Source organism: Diorhabda sublineata, chromosome X (assembly GCF_026230105.1).
Source record: "Diorhabda sublineata isolate icDioSubl1.1 chromosome X, icDioSubl1.1, whole genome shotgun sequence".
Taxonomy (NCBI): Eukaryota; Metazoa; Arthropoda; class Insecta; order Coleoptera; family Chrysomelidae; genus Diorhabda; species Diorhabda sublineata.
In genome coordinates, this window is record NC_079485.1 from 18382241 (window position 1) to 18407281 (window position 25041).

A 25041-nucleotide genomic window follows, 5' to 3' on the forward strand; every position below is an offset into this window, starting at 1 on the left:
TATAAAGGATGGTCAAAAATTTTAATATACTGGTTGATATAATGACTAATTTTTGCATTTTTTTTTTCAATTATTTGGACTTCTTTTATAATAGACTAATATAATCCCATCCTAGGATCCTTCATTCAATGTCATTTTTCCAAAATGTTCAACATTGTAAAAACACCACTTGTGTTCATATTCATATCTTCTTTTAGGAAAAAAATTGAGCTGCAAGATTAAGGAATTAGTCCTCAAGATTTACCTATATCATTTTTTACTTGAAGCGGCTGTGGAACATAACTTGAAAACACTATAGGGGGATAAGCATGTTAAAATTGCCTTGACCTGGATATTTATATATTCAGAACTGGCTATTTAAAAGAACATATTTGAAGACCTCTCGCCGCTATGCGAATTGCCAGTTTCAAACCGCAACGCAATGCAACCTATAAATAAGTCTAAAAAGCGCTAGAACGTACAAAAAGACTCTAGGACTCCATCTCAAGTAAAAAAGCTTTCAGAAATAGATACTATTTTACTGCAGCAGAAAAAGACATGATCAAATTGAGTTTATCTACAGGACATTTTTGTGGTAACAAATTTCTATCAGTTACCATATGATCGTCAGATGGTAGGAATGTTACGAAGTTCTCATTATATGTTTTACATTAGGTCCTGATTCATTAATCAAAGTAAGTTCGACTGTTTTCGGAATAAAAAACGAAAAGAAATTTCAGATTTTTGCGAATCGTTAATTAATTAATTTGAAAAGGATATCTGGCTGAAATACTTTGGAGTAAAAGTTTTCATGAGAGAGTATCTGTTATCATACTTCCACTTATGACAAAAACCTTTCTCACTAACGAATGGTTAGTTTAGTTTTCCGCGGGGCTCATCAACATCATTAAAAATGATTCAGAAACCACCAGGAAGAATATTATGGAAGATCCGCATGGTATCAGACCATTCACGAGAAAAAGTGATGTCTGTATAGTGGATAGAGATATTCTGTACGTCGTAACTGAGTTTTAATATTTTGATGCCCTCTTTAAAAGGAAAGAAATTAATAAAAGGTGAATCTAATCAATCTCGTTACGTTACTAAATTGAGATGGATAGTTTGATAGTTAAACAATAAACTTTTACTGAAAAATGGTGCATACTGCAGATTTTTTTTCCATTACCGGTTTGCGAAGCTTTTTAATTATAATAATTGGAAGAATGTTGAATTCTAAGAAAAATGAGAATATCTTAGCGGAAGAAGTTGAGACGACCCACCATTATGACTAAGCTAACAGCACATGTTATTCCTGACTTTCCGGAAATTACTGAAAGAGATCTTAAATTGTTTTTGGCGGACTCTTATAAATTAAGTCGAGCTAAATTGATGAATGATGATGATAGTATTGATTTGGAGTGTATTGAGATGAAACTGAACATTATCAAATATTGATAAGAACCAGACATATAAATAGTAAGTGCTACAAAGTTACGTTAAATATAAACCTGACAATTAGATACAGTGGTATTCTGTCACTTTTCCTATAGTGCGAACTGTACTCACATTGCAGCAATCATATATATTATCTCAATAATACTAGATATAAATTAAATTAATGAGAATAGCCAAAGTTCTGTCTGAATTATTTTTCAATAGAGATATCGATCCAATTATAGATGAAGATAGCGACAAAGATTGTATTATTATATTTAAATGTTGAACTCTATGAGAACTTATTATATATTGTGGCATATCATTGATAATACTTGATGATTTTATTAGTTTCATGTACATCTATTTTATCAGAATATGTTAACAAAATTGAGCATGGGCGACTGAGAGGTTTCAAATGGAGCAAATGCATTACATTCTATTTGATTGTTCAAAGCTTTTCTGTGTTAGAAATTTAATTGATTTCTCAGTTTTTGTTTTGTGCTCCATATAAAACCTGTGAGTCCTCCATGCACTTATTCTGACCCATCACAGGAGCAGTCAAATAGGAAAAAAGCTAAAAACATTTGTTTTATTATCAACATATATTGTACTGAAAATAAATGTAACTATTCTATTATAAAATATGCTATTGAATAAAACCTATTTTAATATTTCTTATAATGATAAATCACGTTCCAATAATACGCAGTCTCCATGTAAATTCGAATAGTACTTATTTATAGACCCTTTTTGTACATAAGATGGGGTCCTAGAGTATTTTTGGACGGTTTTGCCCCTTTTGGACTATCTTATTTTCAGTTAATGTGCCAAAAACATGGAAAAATGTTTTCTTCAATTTCTGGTTTGAAAATGACAATTCTGATAGTGGCATTAAAAAAAAAGAAAATACTTAGAGCGCTGCCAAATACGACCTACACAACCTAAAAAATGATTGAGAAATAAAAAAATTATGGGTCCAATTTTGATCCGAACATTCTAAAAGAAATTGGAGTGTTTTCTTAATAAAAAAGACACATAATTTTTCCCAGAATTTTTGAAGCAAATGTCGAGCAAACAATTGTTAAAGAAAGGAAATTTCTAAATGTAGGTACCCTAGAAATAAATGTGTACCTTGCTAAGTCCTAGCAATTTTAACATATTTCTCCCGCTAGTGCTTTTGTGGGACAAATATCTCATATCACATTTAAGTTTAGGTAGTATAATATGTTTGTAATTTTTGGTTTCTTAAACTACTCTACTCATGCAAACTAGATGTGTATGACATATTAATTTTGCTCTAAATATGTGAATATACAACAGTAATGCTGTAAACAGAATGGTGACTTCTAAACCCGAACTGGTGACTGAAAAGTGTTCCTTCTATGTCATTTAAACATCTTAGACTTTAAAAGATACATGAACTGATGGGATAAACTAGTTTCATTAAGACCAGTAACTTATTACAAGAATTACATTGGAAATCAATTTTTCAAAATAACCACATCTTAATATGTATATTTTTGGATAAAGCATTGGTTGTGCTAAAATTTATTTATACAACCATTAATAAGAAACAGATAATTATAAAGTGAAAAATGAGATTCCGATGTATGTGGGGTACAAAATTGTATAAAGATATATTCTGATTATTAGTCCAAGTCCAGCGTATAGGTGACAGTCCAGGAACCTCAATTAGACATTGTGAACAAGAATTGCAAATTTCAAGAAGTTCTCTACAGCGTATACTCACTAAATATTTACTTATAAAATTCAATTAACACAACAACTGAAACCTAATAACCATGCACAGAGAAGAGAGTTTGTTGAATGTATTATTAAACATCAATGATGCTGATTTTTCGGGCAAAATCATCCTAAGAAATGAAATACATTTTTACCTTGATGCTCACTACAACAATTTCCGTTTCCGAGGCTCTGAAAACCCACATGTGGTTGTCGAAAAACAAATGCACTCACATCTTGTTTGATATTGAGTCTTTTACATTTTACATTCGATATATATCATAGGTTTAGAGTAGAATTACTTGTAGCTGAATTTATTTCACAGACGTACTGAAAGAAAATAATGTTGGAAAACTGATTTTTATCAGGTAGAATCATAAGGATTCGCAACAGAGCATGTTACTATCAAAGAATGTAACAGATCATGCTAGAGCTTGTAGTGCTTTGTCCCATGTAAGTTGAGTAAATTGGAGAAGCTAAACCTCTAGGAACGCAATAAAACGTGCGAAATTAAGTGATTTATTGATTGAAACTGAGAGTAGAGTATTGAAAGTATTTGGCTCGTTGGCCCATTGGTCAAGGAGGATTGTGAAAGCGTGAAAAACGAAGAAAAAACGATCGTGGTGTACATTGACACGCGCTGTTTGTATACGCTCTAATCCGCAAAATTTGTCGGAGGTAACGATTCAAATAATAACAGACGATCTAAATACCAAATAGAGTAAATATTTGGTATCTCCACATTATCCGAAACTAAAAAACTCGCATGAGCAAATTGAAAAAGAAAACTATGTCCAACGGCTTTTTTGAAACCGGCGGGGAAGTTCATAAGGAGTTCGTTCCATGTGGACAGAAAATGAATCGTGTATTCTATTGCGGCGTACTTTATTTCGAAATATAGGTTGAAAGAAGTCGAGAAAAATTGAGCGCTCCACTACGACAATGCATTCTGCCACTGTGCATTGAATGTGGCGTAGTTTTTAGCGTCCAGAAAGATTTCAGTGTTACTATAACCTCCATATCAGCCGAATCTAACGCCCTTTGATTTCCTTCGCATTCTCAAAATCCAAAATGTCGTGAAAGGAACGCATTTTGAACAAATTGAGGACATTCAAATGACTACGAGGGTGCTGTCGGAGGTTTCGTCTAAGGTGGAAAATTTACCTTATTCCATTTTTTTTTTAATTCTGGCATGAGCTATAAATTTCAATTACTTTTTCCAAATATCTTGGTTTTTATGGCAAATAGGTGAAAAAATATTAAATACGATTGAAACTTTTTTCAAATCTTTTTGTATTTTTGAAATATTTTCCAAAGAATTATTTTTGTAGTAGTTTTCAATTATTCTCTACCCTCCCTCCCCCTAATAAAACATTTTTTTCAATATAAGCTCTTAAATACTACAATCAACTTTTATCAAAAATGTAAGGTTGTCTTACGGATAGTAATTTGAATATTTAATATATAAATTAATAAAGGGATTTTATTTAATTGAATAACTCACCGGTTTCGGTATCGATGGTGTAATTGAAACCAGACCACGGATCTTCTTCTTTTTCTTGCTGTAATAAATAAAAAACATCTGAAGGATCACTACGCTAATTTGAATGAAGAGTTGTTCAACTATTTTTTCCTCGACAAAAATAAATATTCGAAATCTACGTACATCATAAATCAATCAACTAATTCAACTGGAAAAGTGCGCAGTTCATGAATCAGCTGGAAAAATATATTTTTCGAAAGTAATCCTCAATGATATCTTTTGAATGATAATTTGAAAAGTTTAATCAATCTACATTGATTTGTAAGGAAACTAATTTTTGTCACATAAGAAATTATTAAATGGAAACCTACTCATTGGGTCAATTTTTATAATAATTATGTAGAATATGTACCTTGATAGAGTCTTCGTTAATAGCTTGGAGTGTCTTGATTTTTTCCAAATTGTCATCTTTCAAATGAACAGATGAAGTAGCATCATTTGTTTCGATTTTTATTTCTTCCTTTTCAGATTTGGGCACAACATTATCCACAGTGAAACCAAGATCCACATCTTGTTTCCACAAGACTTCTATTAAATCCATATCCTAAAACAACCGAAAATTGTTTTAAATAATTATCAACACAAAATATTTTTGTTCTGGACTTTCTAGATGTGCAGAATATAGAGTGCGAGTAACAAAAAAAAATAATCTTCAAAAAAACGTTCAATTGGTATCTTTAGTAGTGCGGGATTTAGACAGAATGTGATAATGGAAAACACAAACTTTCTTATTTCAAATACAGCATTTTTTAATATTTTAGAAATGTTTTCTGTACAAAGTTTTTGTTCAGAAATAGGAAATATTTTTGCATAAACTGACTGAAACTTGTAAAGAAAACAATTATTGCGATAACGAATATTTCTTAGCTAGTCATTTAATAGATGCAATTATCCTAGAATAAGCTCATTATTGAACTTATAGGTAACTATTCATACTGTTTGAGCAACTATTTCAAAATATAGCTACTTGTACGTAATAGTTGGGCGGAGAAGTTCGTAGGTTAACGTAGAAAAAAGAATAGAATATAGAATTTGATTTTATCATTTAATATAGTTGCCTTCAAGAGCGATACAGCGATTATAGCGGTCTTACAATTTTTTTATCCCATTTTTATATTACGATTTGTCTTAAGCCTCAATTTCGGCGATAAACTCTTCATCGGCGTAAGGTCGCCGTGGCCCAGATCTGGACAATTCGGTGGATATGAAAGCAGTTCCAAGCCCAAGTTTACCATTGTTTTAATTGATTTGTGACCCCGTGCATTATCTTGATGAATCAGAACTTTCTTCTTCAAGACCGTTTTGCCGTGATTTCGTCCTTTAAGCACTCCTATAGGCTACTTAATAGTCGCTGTTTTAGTGTTTTCCTTTTTAATATAGTCGATGAATATTATACTATGTGCATCTCAAAATATTACGCTATAACCTTGCTCCTTTTGCGGCGTTCCAGGCTTTGGATCCGTTTCATCGCATGCGGTTCACTCCGCTGACTGTTGATTGGACTCCGGTTTGAAATGATACCGCCATGTTTCATCCATTAATAAATAATTACGCGAAAAATCGAGTTTATTACGTTTGAACAGCTCCAAACACTACTCAGAATCCTCAATTATTTGTTGTTTTTAGTCGATTGTGATTTCGCGAGACACCCACTTTGAACGCAAATGCAAATATTTATTCACAATATGCCCAATACGTTCCTTTGATATATGTAGGGTCTCAGAGGACTTTTGTATTATTTTTGTCGGTGACAGTGGTTTAAACTTACTTTTCAACGTTTAATTTTCCTGGAAAAAAATTCAAATAATGTTTATCAAGTCTTTGCTTTAATAGTATTTTATTGCCAATAAACAAAGTTTTATTAACACCCGATTGTTTTTCTCCATCATTTGTCACTAACGAGTTACTTCACTCAAAATGCTATAACTCATAAACTAATTGTACGACCGCTGTCAAATTTATACATGTGTTTGAGGGTTGAGGCTAACTGATACTGAAACTGAACGTTTCACCCAACCTAATGTAGCCAAAGGTAATAGAGATTAGACATTTTTCCAATTCTTGACAGATGACGGATCGGATAGTATAATTGTAAGTGTCGGTGTATTGGTTGTAGTGAATAGAAACCTAAGCAAGTCGGTAAATGGTTTTCATACATACACAATTACACATTACACATCTACCCTCGATCTGTGAAATACCAGAGAAGTCTTGTCAGGGCATTGCTGTCTCAGGAGAGACCTGAAGACGCAAGGTTTAGATAAGTGTGCAACGTGCAGATTCTGTTACGCAGAGTACAAAACCTCTATCCACATTCTCCCGAAATGTGAAAGAGTACGGAACTCCAAAGCATTGTACCTGGAGCGTATGAAAGATGAAGATCTCTGGCAGCTAGAGCAATACCACATTCTGAACTGAGAAGTGGTATTAATAGATGAACTTTAAACACTGACCCTGCTCAATGTACAGCAAAGGGGACAATATAGATTACTACGATTTTATTAATAGTCGTTCAAAAATTGGTTTTTTGAAGAACAGTTACCAACTCTAAAAGAAGCATAATTAGGGATACAAAAATGGATATATATTATATAATATTAATACTAATACTAATTGTTCCAGGAATTTCTACTTAAAATAATTGGTGGTAATACCTATCATTCGGAAGTTGAATCTAGGTATTCAAGTAGAAGAAAGTCAATTTATAATACAAATTTCACGTGAGATGTCTTTATAATTATACGCAGTAGATGAAAAGTATTTCATTTGGTTTCCCATACTCCATAGTACTAATAACACGATCTGATTTTTTCGGAAAACTAGTGATTAAGAAATATGTAGTAGTATTCTCAATAAAAAAATATCCGTTACATAAATAATAGAAATTTCAACTTTTGAACTGACTTACTCTATATACAATTTACTTTCACTAAACTACAAAGACATTTATAGCTTATTATTTGAATTTCATCATTTAAAATCTGTAGTTATTTAGAATTTTGGCCCAATAATGGTGATATATGATTAAACTGAGATATTTTTTCCTTCACGAATAATTTCTACAAACGAAATTATGGAACTGTATCTCTAAACAGTCTCTATTAATATTTTTTTGTAAATTTATAATTAATAGTTGATCCTTTATATTAATCGAAGAATTCCATATCAAAAGTTCAAAGCACAAAAGAAGAGCCGACAGAATCGTGCATTGGGAGGAGCGTCAAAGACAATGGGTGTAGAAAGAGATAGACTTAGGGTAGCGGATGAAGAGGTGGAGGCAGAGCGTAGAACGTGAAACGCAGCGAAGGACCACTCCTCGACTCCCGCTAAGCGATCTGTGCTTCGCCATGTTGTCGACCAGCGGGATAGTCGAGAATACGCTGTGTTTAATATGCGACTCTGCCCCGTCGTTTTTTAAATAATCCAAGTCGTGATTAGATACAGCGGCGTACAGTTATTAGTCTCTTACATAGTAGTTTTTAAGAAAATTAAAATACCTGACTTGAAACGAATTCCTTTCTTGAATCGATATTAAATTCCCGGTTTAATTTTTATTTAATATTTTGAATATGTGAGACTCGTGATCATCAGTTAAACAATATGAAAGTAATGATGCATTTTAAAATATTGAGCCCTTAACTAGTTCTGAACGTGGGGTAGGTAGGTGTAGGTCGTGCTCCGCGTTCCTAAGTGGATAGCCATGCAACGATCTTTCTGAAATTGGAGAACCGTGCTTACAAATTAGGCAAACGGATTCAAAGATAAATAAGGAAAGAAGAGTCAGAATTTTTAATCTTCCAAAGAAGTCCCTGCAGTGAGTCCTGCTGTTAAGTCCGAGTAAATATGTAACAGTTCTCTTTTGTAGTTTGAAGATTCGCTCAAATTGAGTCGCACAACACGTTCCCCAGAAGGGAAGAATAAACGCAGAGTTCAAAGCACTATATGGTCAAGTTGAGATGGGATATGTGGTCAAAGCAAAAAGACTCCGTTGGATAGGGTATATAGCTAGAGCGGATGAAAAATCCTTATTAAAAGTAGAGGGAGTGAAAAGGAAAAGAGGGCGTCCACCGTAATTGTTTCACAACATTCAAACCTTTTGGTGAAATGAGTATAGAATGTAAGATATCAAATTTCGACGCCACTGTGTTAATTTCCATAGTAGGCATGCTGTTAATTAAACTAAAAAAGTGGGTGTTGTTTTGTTTTTGCCTTATCTCATTTCATTCGACCACTATTAACAACTACGTGTATCGGCAACTATCATTAATCAAAAAATATGCGTGTGCACCTTGCTACACAATTTTAATTACAAAACTAACTAGGTACAGTTTTTACTGTTATTACTCATTTCACTTTAGAAATATATTTTATGCCGACAGTGATTATATTCGTGGTATTTTTTCACACAAAAAAAAACACCCTGGCCAATACCTGAATATCCATTAGAAGTTACCACCTTTTAGAATTAATACAAAAAATTAAATAAAAGTTATGAAGGAATAAATGTTTTTGTATATCAAAGGAGGTCAAAATAGAAATACGTATCTCGAATAAATGGAAAGTCATCAATATTAAGCAGTGAACTCAAAAAATAGAACAGCACTTACATATGTTCGTGTGTATATTATTTTTAGATTCTTAAACTGTGGATAAAAGTAAGAACCAAGTAGTTTAAATAAAAAAATCAACACATCGGAACAGAGTTAATAAAGAGAAATATATAAACAGATGAGACAAAGCTTGAGAATATATAGCCCTTGAGTTCATTGGAGCCTGTAAGTTACTTGGTTGTAGTACTAAAGAAAAAAGTCCAAAATCAGAACCAAAACCGATTATGCAAGATTAAGACAAAATGTCTGCTTCAAAAAATTTTAATACCAAATACTATTTGCTAAGTAGGTTATGGAATTTAAGCAAGTCAATATTATTGAAAACAAGTCGAATAAACAATTATCCTAAAAAATATCAAACACCAAAAGATTCCACCTATTGCATTTATGCAAGCTTGAAGACGTTGGCGCATGGTATTTACCAGATTAGTATCTAATTAGTTGTTATCCGCAACATGGAAAAAAAAAGATCCCTACGTGCTTTAACTGCTCTGGTGAACATATACAAAGCATGTTGAATGGACTTCATATCGGGAAATGCAGCAAACAAATATCTTCAGTTTCGAGGCGCTCGTTTTTGTCTCTACTAGGATAAGTCGAGTGAAGTAAATTCAGCAATATAGATTTTAAACACCATATAACATTAGAGGTTTCTGGACGGAAAACTGAATCTGCTGATTTTAAGGCCAGTTTTAAATCTTTGAGAGAATTTTTAATAAGTTACTGAAGATATTTGCGCCTTTCCTATTACCAATTCCGATCATTTTCTTCAATCGCATCTTCAAAGTAAAACATACCCTTTCAATACCACCAAAAACTAAGCATCACTTTCCTTTGCGTTATTATGGACTTCGCAGCTGTTTGTGAAGCTTATCCAGAGTTCAACAAAGATACCATTCGCACATTATTGTCGTAAATGATACACTTCTCATGGCTCATAATCATTTGCTTCAAAAATTTGCTCGATTTTTTGGTTTCAATAGGAATTCACACATGGAAATTCGGTAAAACATTTTTTTGACATTAATTCATCTATCTTTTTTGGTATCCATTATTATGTAAATTTTATTATCTTCAACGATTGATACACAAGACAGCCAACAAGCCAAACCAAAATTAAGTTCAACACAATCAAGCAAAATTTATATAAGAAAAGTAAATGTACAGTAACTTTTAACTAATAACAGGACTTCATAATTACTTCTATTACACTGGGCGAATTTAACAAAATTTTTAATGATTCTTGTTCGATAGATTTATAATACAGGCGTGTCTACAATCCTCTTGTCCTGACAAGGCAGGGGCCTGCTTTTCGGTTCTGCTTGATTAAAGTTAAAAAAGTAAGGCGGCAAAAGCCGCTTGAGCTTTTACCCAATCCCAATCGAATATAACGACGGTCGATCTAACAATACTGAAAGAACGAGACGACTATTACAAAGTATCATTTATCATATGTCACCGCTCACAAATACCTGATAGGAACAGTGGCGCAACTGACACAAACATATATTAATTTCCCCCCTCGAAAACAGTGAAACCCATCTAATTTACATAAGAAATTTTTGATATGCCTGAATAATATCATTAATTGTTTGTATTTCTAATAGGAATCGAAAATTGTTATTAACATTGCGTTCAAATTATTTTTTTCACAAAATACATATACATTGTGTCCCAGATGGGTGAAATGAATCTTGTAAGGGATAAAAATATATTAATTCCAATTTTTACTTTTCAAGATTTAGCCCTGCTTTTTTAAATACATACTAATTTATAACATAATTTAAGTATTAAAATACCAAGTATGTCTCGGAAATTTTCCAAAAAACCTAATTTTATCTAGAATAAATTATCTTTTTTGGGGCAAATATGAAAAAAATGTTTCAACATCTTATTACTATTATTACTATTAGCTATTAATGAGCTATAATCAATGAATTACAAATAAGCAAAACACCTGAGATTAAATGTTGGTTCATTGTTCAATACGTTTAAGAATTAGGAATAAAAGCTAACAGTATTTGTTCTGTTCTGTAATAATTGTTCGCACTTATTCTCTTTTCTAATATTCCACTATAATTCGGAATATGTTCTTGAAACTACATATTTGTTTCCCTATACAAAAAAATCCAGCTCCACAATCTTAGCACCTCACGTGCGAAATTTCGATTAGCCAATGATACCATATGAAAAGTCAGGAATTGATTATAAAAGGTTAGTTAGTGTTCGAGAATTATATTCTCAAACCAATGAATGATCATTCGATTTTAGAATCGATGATCTTTCAAAAATGATTAATAAATTTACAACTACCTGATTTAAAAAAAAAAAAATGGGAGTGAGTTGTCAGTGCATTTAAAAATGAAAAGTCAAATTAATTTCTCTTGATGAATTAACATAAATCTTTTATTCAATTTACGTTTCAAGTGTTATTTACTGTATTTGGGCGCAGGACAAGTTTTGTGTTTAACATTTTGTGTAGTGTAGTCATATTTTATTATAACTTTTTATCCTGAAAGTGTATCAATTTATATCGACAGAAGTCAATAAGGCACCAACTACTGTACCTTTACGACCTAAAGTAGTTGCTAAATAAAAGATTATTCATAGTGGCGTATGTCTTTTAGCCTTATACCAAAATATCGTTTTGTGCTACCAAAAATCAGCAACTGCTACAGTCTAAGTGCTGTACAGTTAACAAGTACGTGCAGCGCTCCTCACGCTTAGATATAAATAGGCGTGTGGGTAAAGTGGTTGAAGAACACGGTCATTTTCCAACCAGTTAGTTTTATTGATTGGTCAGTTTTAGAAAATTTTTTAGAAAATCTATACAGTATATGCTTCACGTTTGAGACGCCACGTTGTTTAGTATTTGCTTCTCAGCAGCCATACAAAGTAAATTTTTGCGATGAATTGGTAAACAAAGAAAAACTTCGTCATCGTTATGTGATACAATACTTTTATTTCAAATGTTTTACCCAACTAATATAAAAGCTAAACTAGATTCTTTTATGGGTGCGACTGCTCCTTCGTTATCAATAGTAAAATATTGGGTAGTAGAGTTTAAACGAGGCCGTACGACCTGCGAAGACCAGCTCCAGGAATGTTGAAGAAAATCCACATGGATGATCACAGGATGATCACAGGCGTTTCAAAAAGTGCGGTACATCGTAAATTACTTGAAAATTTGGACATGAGAAAGCTGTGCGCAAGATGGGTGACGCGTTTGCTCACAATGGAACAAAAACAGTGTCGTGAACATGTTTCCATTGAGTGTTTGGCAATGTTTCACAGAAATAAAACCGAGTTTTTGCGCCGATTCATAACCATGAATGAAACGTAGGTCCATAACTTCATACCCGAAACAAAAGAACAATCAAAACATAGGACTGAAAAGGAAGTCGGTTCAAAAAATGCAAAGACCGTTCCATCTGCAGCAAGGTATACAGCGAGTATTATGGTAATTTATTGCAACGTTGTGACGTGTACACGGAAATTGCTTCTTCAATTTCAGAACTGGCAGTAAAATTTGAAGGTAGCACACCACTTTATTCATAGATATGAAGATATTCGACGTCAGTGTTGTTTCTCAGAAGTTTTAAGACATAAATAACATCATTTACATGTTTGAATGCCGTGATGATATCGATGCCAGTTGTTTGTAATTGTTTTGATATAATATTAGGTAATATTTTGCTCATTTAGGGGGTGGGGGGTGGCTTGAACCTCCAAATCCCTCCCCTTAGCTACGCCCGTGATACTATCTATAACAAACGTCCATTACATTTCAATCAACGTGTTATCAGTGTGAAAGAAGAGGATAAAATGTAAACCTAGTATATAATCATCATCATATCATCATATGTTGAATTGGAATTAGAAGAAAAGTGAAAAAAGTGAATTAATGACCTACAAATGGTCAGAATTCGAAAAGAGTATTGAATTTTCCGCTAATAATAATATAATTATGTAATTGTATCATCTTCTGAATGTCATCAACATAAACCTTATTCAAAATTTATTTCTCTACAAAAGGATTGCTACAAATTGAATATTTACAGATTAAAGGAATAGTTGGACATAGCCCTGGGCATTTTAATGCCCTTTTTTAGGCGAAGCAATAATCACTGAGAGCTTCATAATAACAATAACTAAAGAAGTGCAAATTACAGATGATCCTATGATTACCTTGATTGCTGCAATTTTCATTAGAAAAGATACAGCAGAACAAAAATTAAAAGAACCGAATAGTAATAAAAGAAATAGTTTGAACAGTATATTGGGAGTATAAATAGATATGGGGTTGAAAAATTGGAAATTGTAATAAAATAAAAGTTTTTGGAAACTAATTTTCATGGTAATTTTTCACGTAAATGAAATATTTTTAATATAAAAATTCATATTTATATTAAATTATAAAATAAGTTAACAGTACATGTCTAAATTTATTTTCTCAGAAAAAAGTTATAAAAAAATATATCTGTTTCATGGTAAGGAGCTGTAAGTAAGTACTCACTGTGCTGATGCAATTAACCAACCCAAAGCATGTACGTTAGGACAGTGACAACTTAATTTATTTTTTACATATAAAATTAAACTGACCAAATATTTATATAAGCTGATTATTATTAGTGAATGCTTCTCGATCGTGCATAGGTGGAATTTTTCTTTCTTATTCTTTTTTTTTCGTCAATTGGGCTAAATTTCTCAATGACCTTGGAAAACTTCAACCCATTATAAAAATATTTCTAGCCAATTAATATGACCAACTGAACTTTTATGACTGGTCTTTCAGGTAGTATAATTAGTCAATCTAAATTCCATGAGGTGCTAAGATCGCGGAGCTGAAAAATTCATTATTGTGAGGTCTGAGGAACTATCAGCCAAAATGTCACACTAATTCTTTCAAACGATCTTTCAGCAAACTGATTATTCAGCCCATTAGTAATCGTTTATGTAGAATGAGTGGTACAGCCGTCAGGTTAAAGGAAATCAGTCTGTCGAATATTTAAAGGAAGTTTGTCAATAAATTTTTGCAAAATTATGTATGCTAAGCCAACGTTTCTTTAATGAAGAAATGTGAGATGATTCCTAGTTCGTATAACACGGCGCACCAAACATTCACTTTCTTAAAATACTACTTTATTGTTTCAGATAAGTAATATTTCCAATACTGACTGTTGGAAAAGCGAAACACTATTTGTGGTAAGAGTACTTTGATCACAGTAAATTATTAAATAATTATTTAAAATTAACTCCATTAAATACAATCAGAGCTGCAATCGCCTTGCTTCGTTCATCTCACCATACCTTTTCTACGATCATCTGTATTCCTAGGTAAGCTAGAAACAAAATTCGGATATTCCATTGCAAAAATTGATAACATAGATGACATGACGCTTATTTCCATAACATGCCAAAAACTGGAATTCTTCTAATAAGTTATTGTTCGTTGCTATGGTAACGCAATATTTTGTTTATGCATTGAACTGGTCTAGACTAACTAGATATCAATACATCCTTGTATATAAACAAATACTTAGATAAACATTTGATTGCTATTTTATTGAAACAAGGGGCTTAAGTTTTTTTATCAAAAGCACGTGTATGTATGAGATATAATTAGGCGTTTGGTATTGTCAAATAGGAATTACACGGAATGTCAACAATGCGATATTTGATGTTTACTGGCATGGGCGTAGAAAAAATTATTTTAAGCGATGAATAGCAGCAATTTGGTTTAGGTACGAGCGACATTGGGTTTGGTGTTGAGAGGAATGAGAGCAGGACTGTCAGAGTTTAGAGGGCTATTGCTTGTAGTAACCGATCATCACTTGCGTAAATAATATACTAACTATATGAACTTTTGTTCTAATATCCTATTCATAAAAAATATCATTAAAAGTAATAATTTTTCATGAATAAAATTCTTTTATGCATAAAAGACAATAATAAATTAATACTATCATTTCTTCATATGTTTAATTATTTAACTAATATTTTTATGTACATTAATTAGTAACGTGCATTAATAGAAATTTGTCATAAAAGTATAATGTTATAAATAAACTATAAAAAATCTATTTTTACAAGCAGCCAGCCTAGCCCAGGGTTGTAGACCAGTTGTAGACAAACTAGCCATGGACCTATTTAAGTAACCAGGCCTGCTCCAGGCTTGCAAACCAAGCGAGGGACATTGTTATCATCCTAGAGTCCCACCAAGTTTGAGCCAATAATAGATTCCAAGCTAGTGCCAGAGTTCTACATACTTGGCACAAATTTGGGTCTATACTGGACCCATCGTAAAATCCAATAAAACAATTCTTCGACCACTGACTGACCGATGCCTGACCCAGGGAATTACAAGTTGCCTTATTATGGGAATTCTAAGTCACTTTTCTTTTATAATCCAGTATACAATTCCCATGTATCTAGTAACATGTTTCATGAAAAACCAACATAACTACATCCATCTACCTTCCATACGATTTTATGATGCCCACTCTCATTCCTTACTTACTCATGGGTCTATGTAAGTTTTGAGAAGTTATTGAACTTTTATTATTATGTTACCTCTTCGCCATCCTCGACCTCAAGACTAGCGTCCATAAGGGTACATTAAAGCATACTGGAAGTCAAGAGCTAAACATCATAATCATAGAAAGACGGTTCCAAAATTGAGTATTAAACCATGAAGCTATAAATCTAGACACAGCAAATATTATTTTCAAAGACAAGAATCTACTTCGTGGGATATTGGAAGTTACGAGTTAGAGTATTTATGTCATCAAAAAATAAGTTGCTAATGAGATTTTAATGATGAAAGGAAAATTTGAGAATGCACTTTCAAATAATTCAAACTTTTTATATTAAGATTAATGCAGCTCAAAAAACCTTGATACAATAAAATAATAGTACAAAGTTAAAAAAAACATTAAGCAAACTAAATCGCTAATTTCAATAGCTGATCTATCTTATATTACTATGAAAGTCATATTTGTGAGCGAGGTACATAGAAATATCATTAGAATTATTCTTTAGAATTAGCAAGGAGCTTGAGAGAACGCAGATATGATAAGATAAAAACTGGAGCGCTAGAACATCGGCACATTTATACCAAATTATAATTTTACGCCACAAATTTAACGCTTAAGATACATACAAACTGATGACGAAAAACACAATTATACACAAGATATACATCTTGATAGTGAAATAATTTGGGCAAATAATCTATAAATAAACATCTTGACGACAAAAAAAGTTGTATTGCTTTTTTAAATACTTTTCGTGGTTTTCCTTTGTTTCATTTGAACGTTATTTTATTGTCTGTTGGAGTAAAACATCGCAGTAACCTTCATCCTTACAGTTTATAAGAAAAAATTAATGAACTGAATCAAACACGTGTATTTTGTATTTTATATTGGGAGTTAATTCAAACTCAACCATAAGTTATAACAGAATATCCTCATAAATGTCTACTCTAGAAGATTACTGTTACTATTTAAGGACGACTTTTTATAAACGTACAGTTTTAAGATTAGTTAGTCTAATTTGAAGTCAGTTATTTCAATTTTAAAATTTTCTCAAATATTTGTAAGGAAAACTAATTTAATATGAGATATTGAATAGTAGAATTATATATTTTTTTAATGGATTTATTAAATATTATATATATATATATATATATATATATATATATATATTATATATTAAATATCCAACGTGAATGGTTTCAAAGAACTTTCCATTCTTCCATCTAAACTCTCCATACATACATACATTTTATTTCAATTTATTATATGTGCTTCCAAAATGCCATACGATGTCTATTTAATTTAATAATGTTAAAGATGTTTGTAGATTGTTTAGGAAGTCGTTTTGGCTTTTCACCCGCTCAGCGCCTTTACCCAAAAATATATTTTGTACGTGACTCTAAAACTTATCCTACCTCCAAAATACATTGACATATTTTTCTGGGGATTTTTTGTCCCACTTCCCGACGTGTTAGCACTATTCCTTCGAGATCACTACACTTTTTGCTGAAATAACCCAGGAGCAGAAGTATATGCTCTCCTGTCTCTATTTTTGCTTACAAAATCTGAAGTTGTCCTATGGCATGCCTATTGTCTTTAGGTGGTATTTACAGGACAGTGTTCTGTCAGAAGACGAGTTTAATGGATATTTGCAAGATTCCATTTGATTCATTAGCCATTTGGAGCCACAGTAGGGCTCTGGTCCAAAATATGGAGTCGGTGACTTTTTTTGGCAAGGCTGTAGTTCCTCATTGCCTGATATAATCCTGGAAACCTGATAGGGTTACTTTATTTCTTATTCTTTTAGAGCTGAAAAATAGTGAGTAATTTACCTAGTGCTATGCAGAGCTTGCATTTTTTAGTGCAAATATCCTCTATTTAGCTCCTTCCGCTGGTTGCGAGTCATCTTTAAACCATTTTAAGTTCGCGGAAATGATTTTTGTTAACCCATAATTGACAGGCATTGAGTCATTGATTACCACTTCGAATAGGATGTCTGTGTCGATAATTCTATGCATTTGTTCCACTGATTTGGTCACTGCTCATTAGCTTTATCAATTCTAAATTCCTTTGGTGGCCTATTAGATTTTCTAGCATTTTCTAATTTTTTCTCTCTGGATTATCTTGTGGGCGCCGCTAGAAGACCCTTAGTATAAAGTTAAGGAGAGGCTAAGTCAACACCTCTTATAAAGCTGTAGTGGAACATGTTGATATGGCCCTTGGGATAGCCAAACAGACAGCCTTTGAATTTTCTTCAGTTTTTTTTGGAGCTGTTGTTTGTTCAGTATTCGACCACCAAACAAGAGATGTGTATATGTGGTTATAAGGTTATGAGTCCAGCTCATGGTCAATGTTTTCTTGTAAGGTTGTAGTAGGTTTAGAATTCGTTCCAAGAATAACAATTGTAATCTTTGACAATATGGTAGTGGAACGTTTATGAAACGAAAGATACTTTAAAAATAGACCAACGGATTTTTTTTATCATGACAATGCATTTTGACACCACACCAGACATAGAGACAGCCACGGCAGAGTAGATGAAAGCAATTCTGAACGAAGCTTTCGAGAAATGCATCAAGTGCAATGCTAAGAGTAGAACTTTGAAGAAGATTAATTAAAATCCAAATAATGTAATTCTCTGTGTGTTTTGTTAACACCTTGTATTTATGAACCTATATCCGTTTATTGACATTTTATGGTCAGATTACTCGATAGATGTTCAAGCTCATCAGCTGTAATTTAAAGGAACCGCTTCAACGTCACAACAAGCGACGTCTCAGATGACTCAGTGTAAGCAGAACTCAACAAACTTTTTGTCTTCGAAGCTCGAAGCACAATTTCGTCACAACCGTTGTTAAACGATATAAGCCAAGAAAGAAGAATACTGAAAAGGTAAATGATTAAGTATGCTTTAGATTACATTCTTTGAAAGAGTGTCATCTTCAGGTACCAGCACGTAGAGGGGCTCTCAAGATTGTTTGTCTCTACAAACGTTTCATATTCTTATTCCCTATATGTTCGAACGTTATATTGAAGAACCTCAATCAACTAATTAAATTGCATTAGTGTGACGGGTAAAGTGTAGATCAGTGTCTCGGTTTCAAACAAATCAATTTTAGCAAGAAGAATATAGGATTATTATTTATTTTCATTGAGAGGATTAAGGTAAGTCAAAGAATAATTACGAAGGAATGGTAACACAGTTATTTCATATACACGTATAGGCAATTTCAAAATAACTATTTATATCTAATATTCATAAGCTTTCAAGAGAGTCTATTTCTAAGGATAATCTGCTGTTTTTTCATTGGAATAAATTCATAACAACAAGAGGTACATTCGCTTCTAGAAATTTAAATATAAACAAAGTTTGTTTTGTTTTTAATGGAGAGATTTAAAAATGCCACAAAAAATTTCGCTCAATTTATTTTCCGAAAATAGTACTAATTTTTATATTAGAATTAATAGACCTAATTAAAATAACTTATAGGATAAATGGTGAACTTCTAGTCAACACTAATAAGTAGTAAAGTAATATTTCCCACATCCACTTAATAGTAAAATAAAAGATAGCGTTCTTTTTGAGTTTCATCTGCGTATACCAATAAGAATCATCAATTTCATGTCGGTAGGTTAATAATAAAAGAATTTCATGAAAATGAGCGGGTCCCGGTACCGATGCTTGTAAAACATCGATATATTATTGCTGTCAGAGCTCAGAGGCCTATTGTGAACGGCTCGTTGAAAAGTTCTCTGCGATTGGTCAGAGTTGATTATGTCGACGGGTTAGCTTTTTTTCTAAGTCATGCTTGATATCTCGAACAACGGATACTCATTGAGGTTGGTGTATGTCTGTTCTCTGACAATTTGACCTCCAAGGATCAAAAATCGGGCCAGACCGGACCACAATTTCATCTGAGACGCATCCGTTGTTTATGCTTGATTATTTTAATCATAATTGCTAAAATATAATAAAATGCGATATCATTGAAACACAAAGCAGTAATATAAAAATTCGTTCATTGAGCTGGAAATTCATCTGTTTTGTGACTTCAAGTACATCATATTATGAATCAAATTATGAATTTTCTCAATTTCTTACTTCTTAGATCTCTTTATATTTATTTTCTAGAAAATGATCTTGATATCTGGATTCAAGTACTCGTACTATTCTAATGATTTTTGAAGTTTTATAATTTTATATATTTTTCGCTATTTTATCGTTTGTTAAAGAAGACTTCTTGATCTATTTTCTAAAATATATTTCTATATAAATACTTTATTGAAGCTATACACCACTAAGCTAGTTGTAAATGTTTCGTTGGTAACCGCTTTTAAGTTAGTTATATATTAGTAATATTGCCAATCATAAAAATGGGGCTGAAAAATTTATTCGTACAAACATATGCATCTGTATAAGATTTTGCATTATATATGGTGATAAGTGATCATATAATATAGTTTATAATGAATTCGTACCAAAATTGGTTTATACTATACACTATAAAGTGAATTCTTAAATTTGAGGTTAATTGTTGTATATATTTTTTTATTGTTAATAAATTTATTCCTATTGAAAACTTTTTCATCTTAAAATTGAATACTAAGTGTTTGTTATGTAATAAAATTCAATGATTTATAATAAATAGGTATTAAATCATAAATTATGCGAGTTAAGCAGAACCTACACGATCAATAATATTGACGATATTTTACATCAATATTTTTCGAAAATATTACATCAATACAACGTTAATATCTCCACCACCTAACACGATCAAAAATATTTTGCATCAGTTCGCCACCAACACCCTGCTGGCCGTGAACATGCAAGTTATTAAAGTTATAAAAATACCTACGTGTAGGGCTCAATTTGCACTTATATGATATCTATATAAGAAAATTTGGAACTTGATAATTTTTACGCGAAAAAATCACAAATTTCGTTGTTTTCAAAATGCGATAACATCAGAAATAACGAACTTTAAAGATTCTTTTCACTACAGACGACAATGCGCTGATGCAGACGCAGTATAATTATGAAAAAACCGTTATAAATTATCGCATTTTTTCGACGGTGCAAATTCAAGCAAAAAAGTTGCAAATTTTCGGTACTGAAAAGAATCTTTAATGTTCGTTATTTTTGGTGTTATTGCATTTTGAAAATCAACGAACTTTGTGATTTTTTTGCGTAAAAATTATCAAGTTGCAAATTTTCTTAAATATATATCATATAAGTGCAAATTGAGCCCTACACGTAGTATTTCATCAATACTTCGATATACACATTACATGATCAACATTGTTAATATTTTGAAGTATTGATCAGATATTGTCAATGTATTGATTGTGTACGGTCTGCTATTTACTGAAAAAAGCGAAGTTGTCATTCTCACAATTGTTTCTATTCGAGAGGGAACAACTTCTGACAAAGCCGCAACGCGTGTTGCCGCATTAAGCAGATTGATGCTCAACGTCAGTGAACAGGCGGTTGCCGATTAACACAATCCAGTCGATACTTTTGTATGGTGCCGAAGTGTGGGCCGAAATCATTTCAGCTTGGGCGCTCTCGGAGCCAGCCACAATGGTAATTGCGGCAGTGATTTCGGTGATACTATTTGCTTTTAAAAGACGAGAAAAGCCAAGGTGTTTAGAGTGAGAATAGCACAACAAGAAAAAACTCGCACGGTAGAAGTTGGATATCACCTCATACAATTTTTCTCTGTACATGGGTATTTTGCGCGCTACTTGCACAGGATGGGCAAGAGGGATTCTCTCGAATGCCCCTTCCGCAATGGAGCGCAGGATTATCTTCTGAGTACGTTGTTCCACAGAGAACGATAAAAGGTGAACAGAGAGAAAATGGAGTCGCACATCGGCGAACTCTCAGCGGACACTATCGTTTCGTGTTAAAAGAAGAGGACGACTGGAATCTCAATACATTTAAGGAGTTCTGCGCACGAAAGGCAAACCGAAGTTATGTGTTAAATATTTCCAGGTTGATGTTCGGAAGAAGAGTAGGAGATTTCATTTTGTAGTCCAACACTCCATGCATAAATCCATTTTCTTTGTCAAAAGAAATGCTACTTATTATAAATATTTTTATTGTTTTCAAAGGATTAGTCAGCTACATGCGTTTCAATCACTTTTGACATTACTTTATCATGTCATAATTTCATATCTTAAATGTGTTTTTATACTTCTCGTGCGATGAAAAATCTAAACCTAACCTAAAAGGAAACATTAGTGCCAAATTAGGATTTGATGACATAAAATCTTTTTATTATTCAATTAATTATTTATTGTGATGTGTTTGAGCTGTATAAGGATCCGTTGTTTAAAATTGGTTTTTCTCAAATGACAAAAAGGCACGTCTTCTTTGAACACTGAGAGCCTACAGCCAATCTCCACAGGTATCTGTGTATAATATAGTATAATAGGGTTTACCCCTTTGTACTTGATTTTTACACAAGAAAAAAGTTAAAATTGTCATTACAAATAGCAAACATTTAATGATATGTGTAGTAATCACAATTCTATATTTCCAAGAATATCTAATATTTATTCCTTAGGTATGAACTGTCACTATTAAATTACAGCTTTTGCTAATTCCCTTAATTTTCAAATTTACTGCAAAAGTTTTCTTGTTTGTTAATGGAAAATTGCAAATGGATTGTTAAGGGTTAGACATCAAAAAGGCGTGAGTACATTATCAAAAAAGTAGTCGAGGTAACCTCCTCCAAAGATTTGAATTGTGCCTGAACCGGACCACTACTACAACCACTCACCTGCCCGTTTTGGTTCCATTGTTCTTCCTCGCCTGTTAAAAAACGTGCTTGTATCGGTGCCTATGACATGTTGAAGCGATGAATTTTACCTGAACGACATCGTTGCCAAATTTCTCTTATTACAATTTTAAAAAATACGTTAAGTACAAATCTGAACCTAAATTAGATTTTATTTTTTCCATTGAGCAATCTTAGGTTCAATCGGATTTGCACTTCATCTTATTTCGGTTACGTCTTTTTTCGGATATTGGAAATAATCATTTAATAGTTTCCATTTTTTTTTCTTAAAACGAATACATTATTCTGTCTTTACATTATCTTTCCAGTATCTGTAGGTGGCAGCGCAATGTAAAGGTTTCAGTTTTATTTTCAAATTTCCCTACTTCGGTGTCCATGATTCAGTACCACATAAGAGATTAAACAACATTAGAACCAGAAACATCACACTTTAATAGCGTAAGTGATGGACACATTTCTGGGGTGATCATCATTTCAGTTCACGCATGACTGAGATGATTATTGCTTAAATCGCAAAATCTTTTCAGTTTTTTCTTGTTAAAAAAGAAAAGTTCCGACTTTGAATAAACGAACACTTATGCAAAATGCCTGCGTATTCTCTACTGAATATAGCAAAACGCACTTGCTTATTTGAGATTATTCAGTTATTTTCACGGCAAGTCTGCTTTACTATTATTAAAGCACCTTTGAACCATAATACCTCCACCTTATTTGATGAAGATGTTTGTTAAATAAGAAAATATGAAAATTCAATTGTTTACTCCAAAGAACATTTTCCATTTTAATCCCATAGGCAGTAGACGTCAGATTACGCAGTACGATATGAAGGGAATGGAAAAAGACTTTGTTCTATACTGCTAAATTATAAAATGCATATTACCAGAATTTTTTTATGAAACATCGGAAATATACGATTATTTTTTCGAACTATTGGCAACAATGTTATAAATCTATTCTATTCATTTCACTCTAACTGTGAATAAAGGCTTATATTCTGCCATCAGATATTACCAACCAAGGTTTCTAAAGATGTTCGCGGCGTGCGCAGTCAACGAAAACGATAATGATATTAAAAATTTTGAAGGAAATTCATGCTGCAATTTAAAGGTCGAGTACAAAAGAATTGATTTAAAAGAATAATAATGATTATATAAAATTAATTAACGTTACAAATATGCACTATTTCTTTTATAAAATAGAATAAGTTGGAAATAACTAGATTTACTGGAAGAATCGATGGTATGGAAGCATGGATAATTAATTCTATCGTTTCTTTATACATGTGAATATTATTATAATATGAATATATTATTGTCAAACCTCTACAGAATTCAATCATATAATAATTTGTTGTAGATCTGTATAGTAGGAAGAGGGATGTCTGAAAAGTTTCCGTCCTCAACGGAAGGATGTCAGCATTTATCAATAAAAGTTAGGAAATATATTTGCGCATGCATTTACAAATTTTCATTATATTTTCAGTCAATTTGGACGCTCATTTTCCATTTGGTAATCGTGTAAGTGAGTTATTATGAAGATGTTTCTAACAATGGAACAAATTGAATATATTGAGTATATTTTTTTTTGAAAGGCTATACACCCGAGATGGTCAAAAACGACTATAACCAGCGATATCATCGAATAAGTTCACCAAATGGAACTGGACGACTGTCGTGTTCAGCATATCAAAAAAACGCATTCGCCACATACTTATTGAAGAAATTATGTATGCGTAAGTTTTGGTGTTTGCTCAGTTTGAACCAAGCCTTATTCACTCAGTTGCAGCAAAATAAGTCAAATCAGGATCCACCACTACACTTCTAAAAGTCTACTCAATGGATTGCAATGGTCGAATCTGTTTCATCGGCCGAAAAAGTGATGGCGACCTTTTTTGGTATATTCATAGGATTGTGTTTATTGAGTATCTTCAAAAATGTCTTGATAGGACAGAATTACTCATCATTGTTTGATAAAATAAAGGAAGAAATTGTGAAGAAGCGACTGCATTTGAAGAAAAAGAAAATGCTTTTCCATCAGGACAACGCCCCTTCTCACATTTCGGTGGTGGCCACGGTTAAAATTCGACTTGGTTCACCACCCACTTTATCCACAAAATCTGGCTCCCAGCTACTTCTCTCTGTTTCCTAAACTCAAATTTTCATTTGCAGAAGAGGTATTTTCATCAGAAGAGGACATGATCGTATACGTAATTGACTAATTGAGTAAAAAGACGGCAACTGTTATTTGGAAGGGATCAAAAAGTTGAGTATCTACTTACATATACTAAGTGTATAGGCTTAAAATGATCGAAAAATAAAAATTATATGTGAAAAAATGTTTTGTTTCTTTGTTAGATCGGAAGTTTTTCAACAAACCTCATATAAATT

At 32.4% G+C, this 25041-nt stretch overlaps 1 protein-coding gene across 2 annotated transcripts in view; it reads right to left on the minus strand.

Moving 5' to 3' along the window:
* LOC130450763 (segmentation protein cap'n'collar) overlaps window positions 1-25041 on the minus strand; it is a 192322-nt gene that overhangs the window by 97437 nt on the left and 69844 nt on the right. For both annotated transcript variants that reach the window (XM_056789385.1, XM_056789386.1), the window contains exons 2-3: window positions 5055-5246; window positions 4664-4721 (exon numbers count right to left, since the gene is read on the minus strand). In XM_056789385.1, the coding sequence (XP_056645363.1) occupies window positions 4664-4721; window positions 5055-5246 (250 nt within the window). The remainder of the gene's footprint in view (window positions 1-4663; window positions 4722-5054; window positions 5247-25041) is intronic.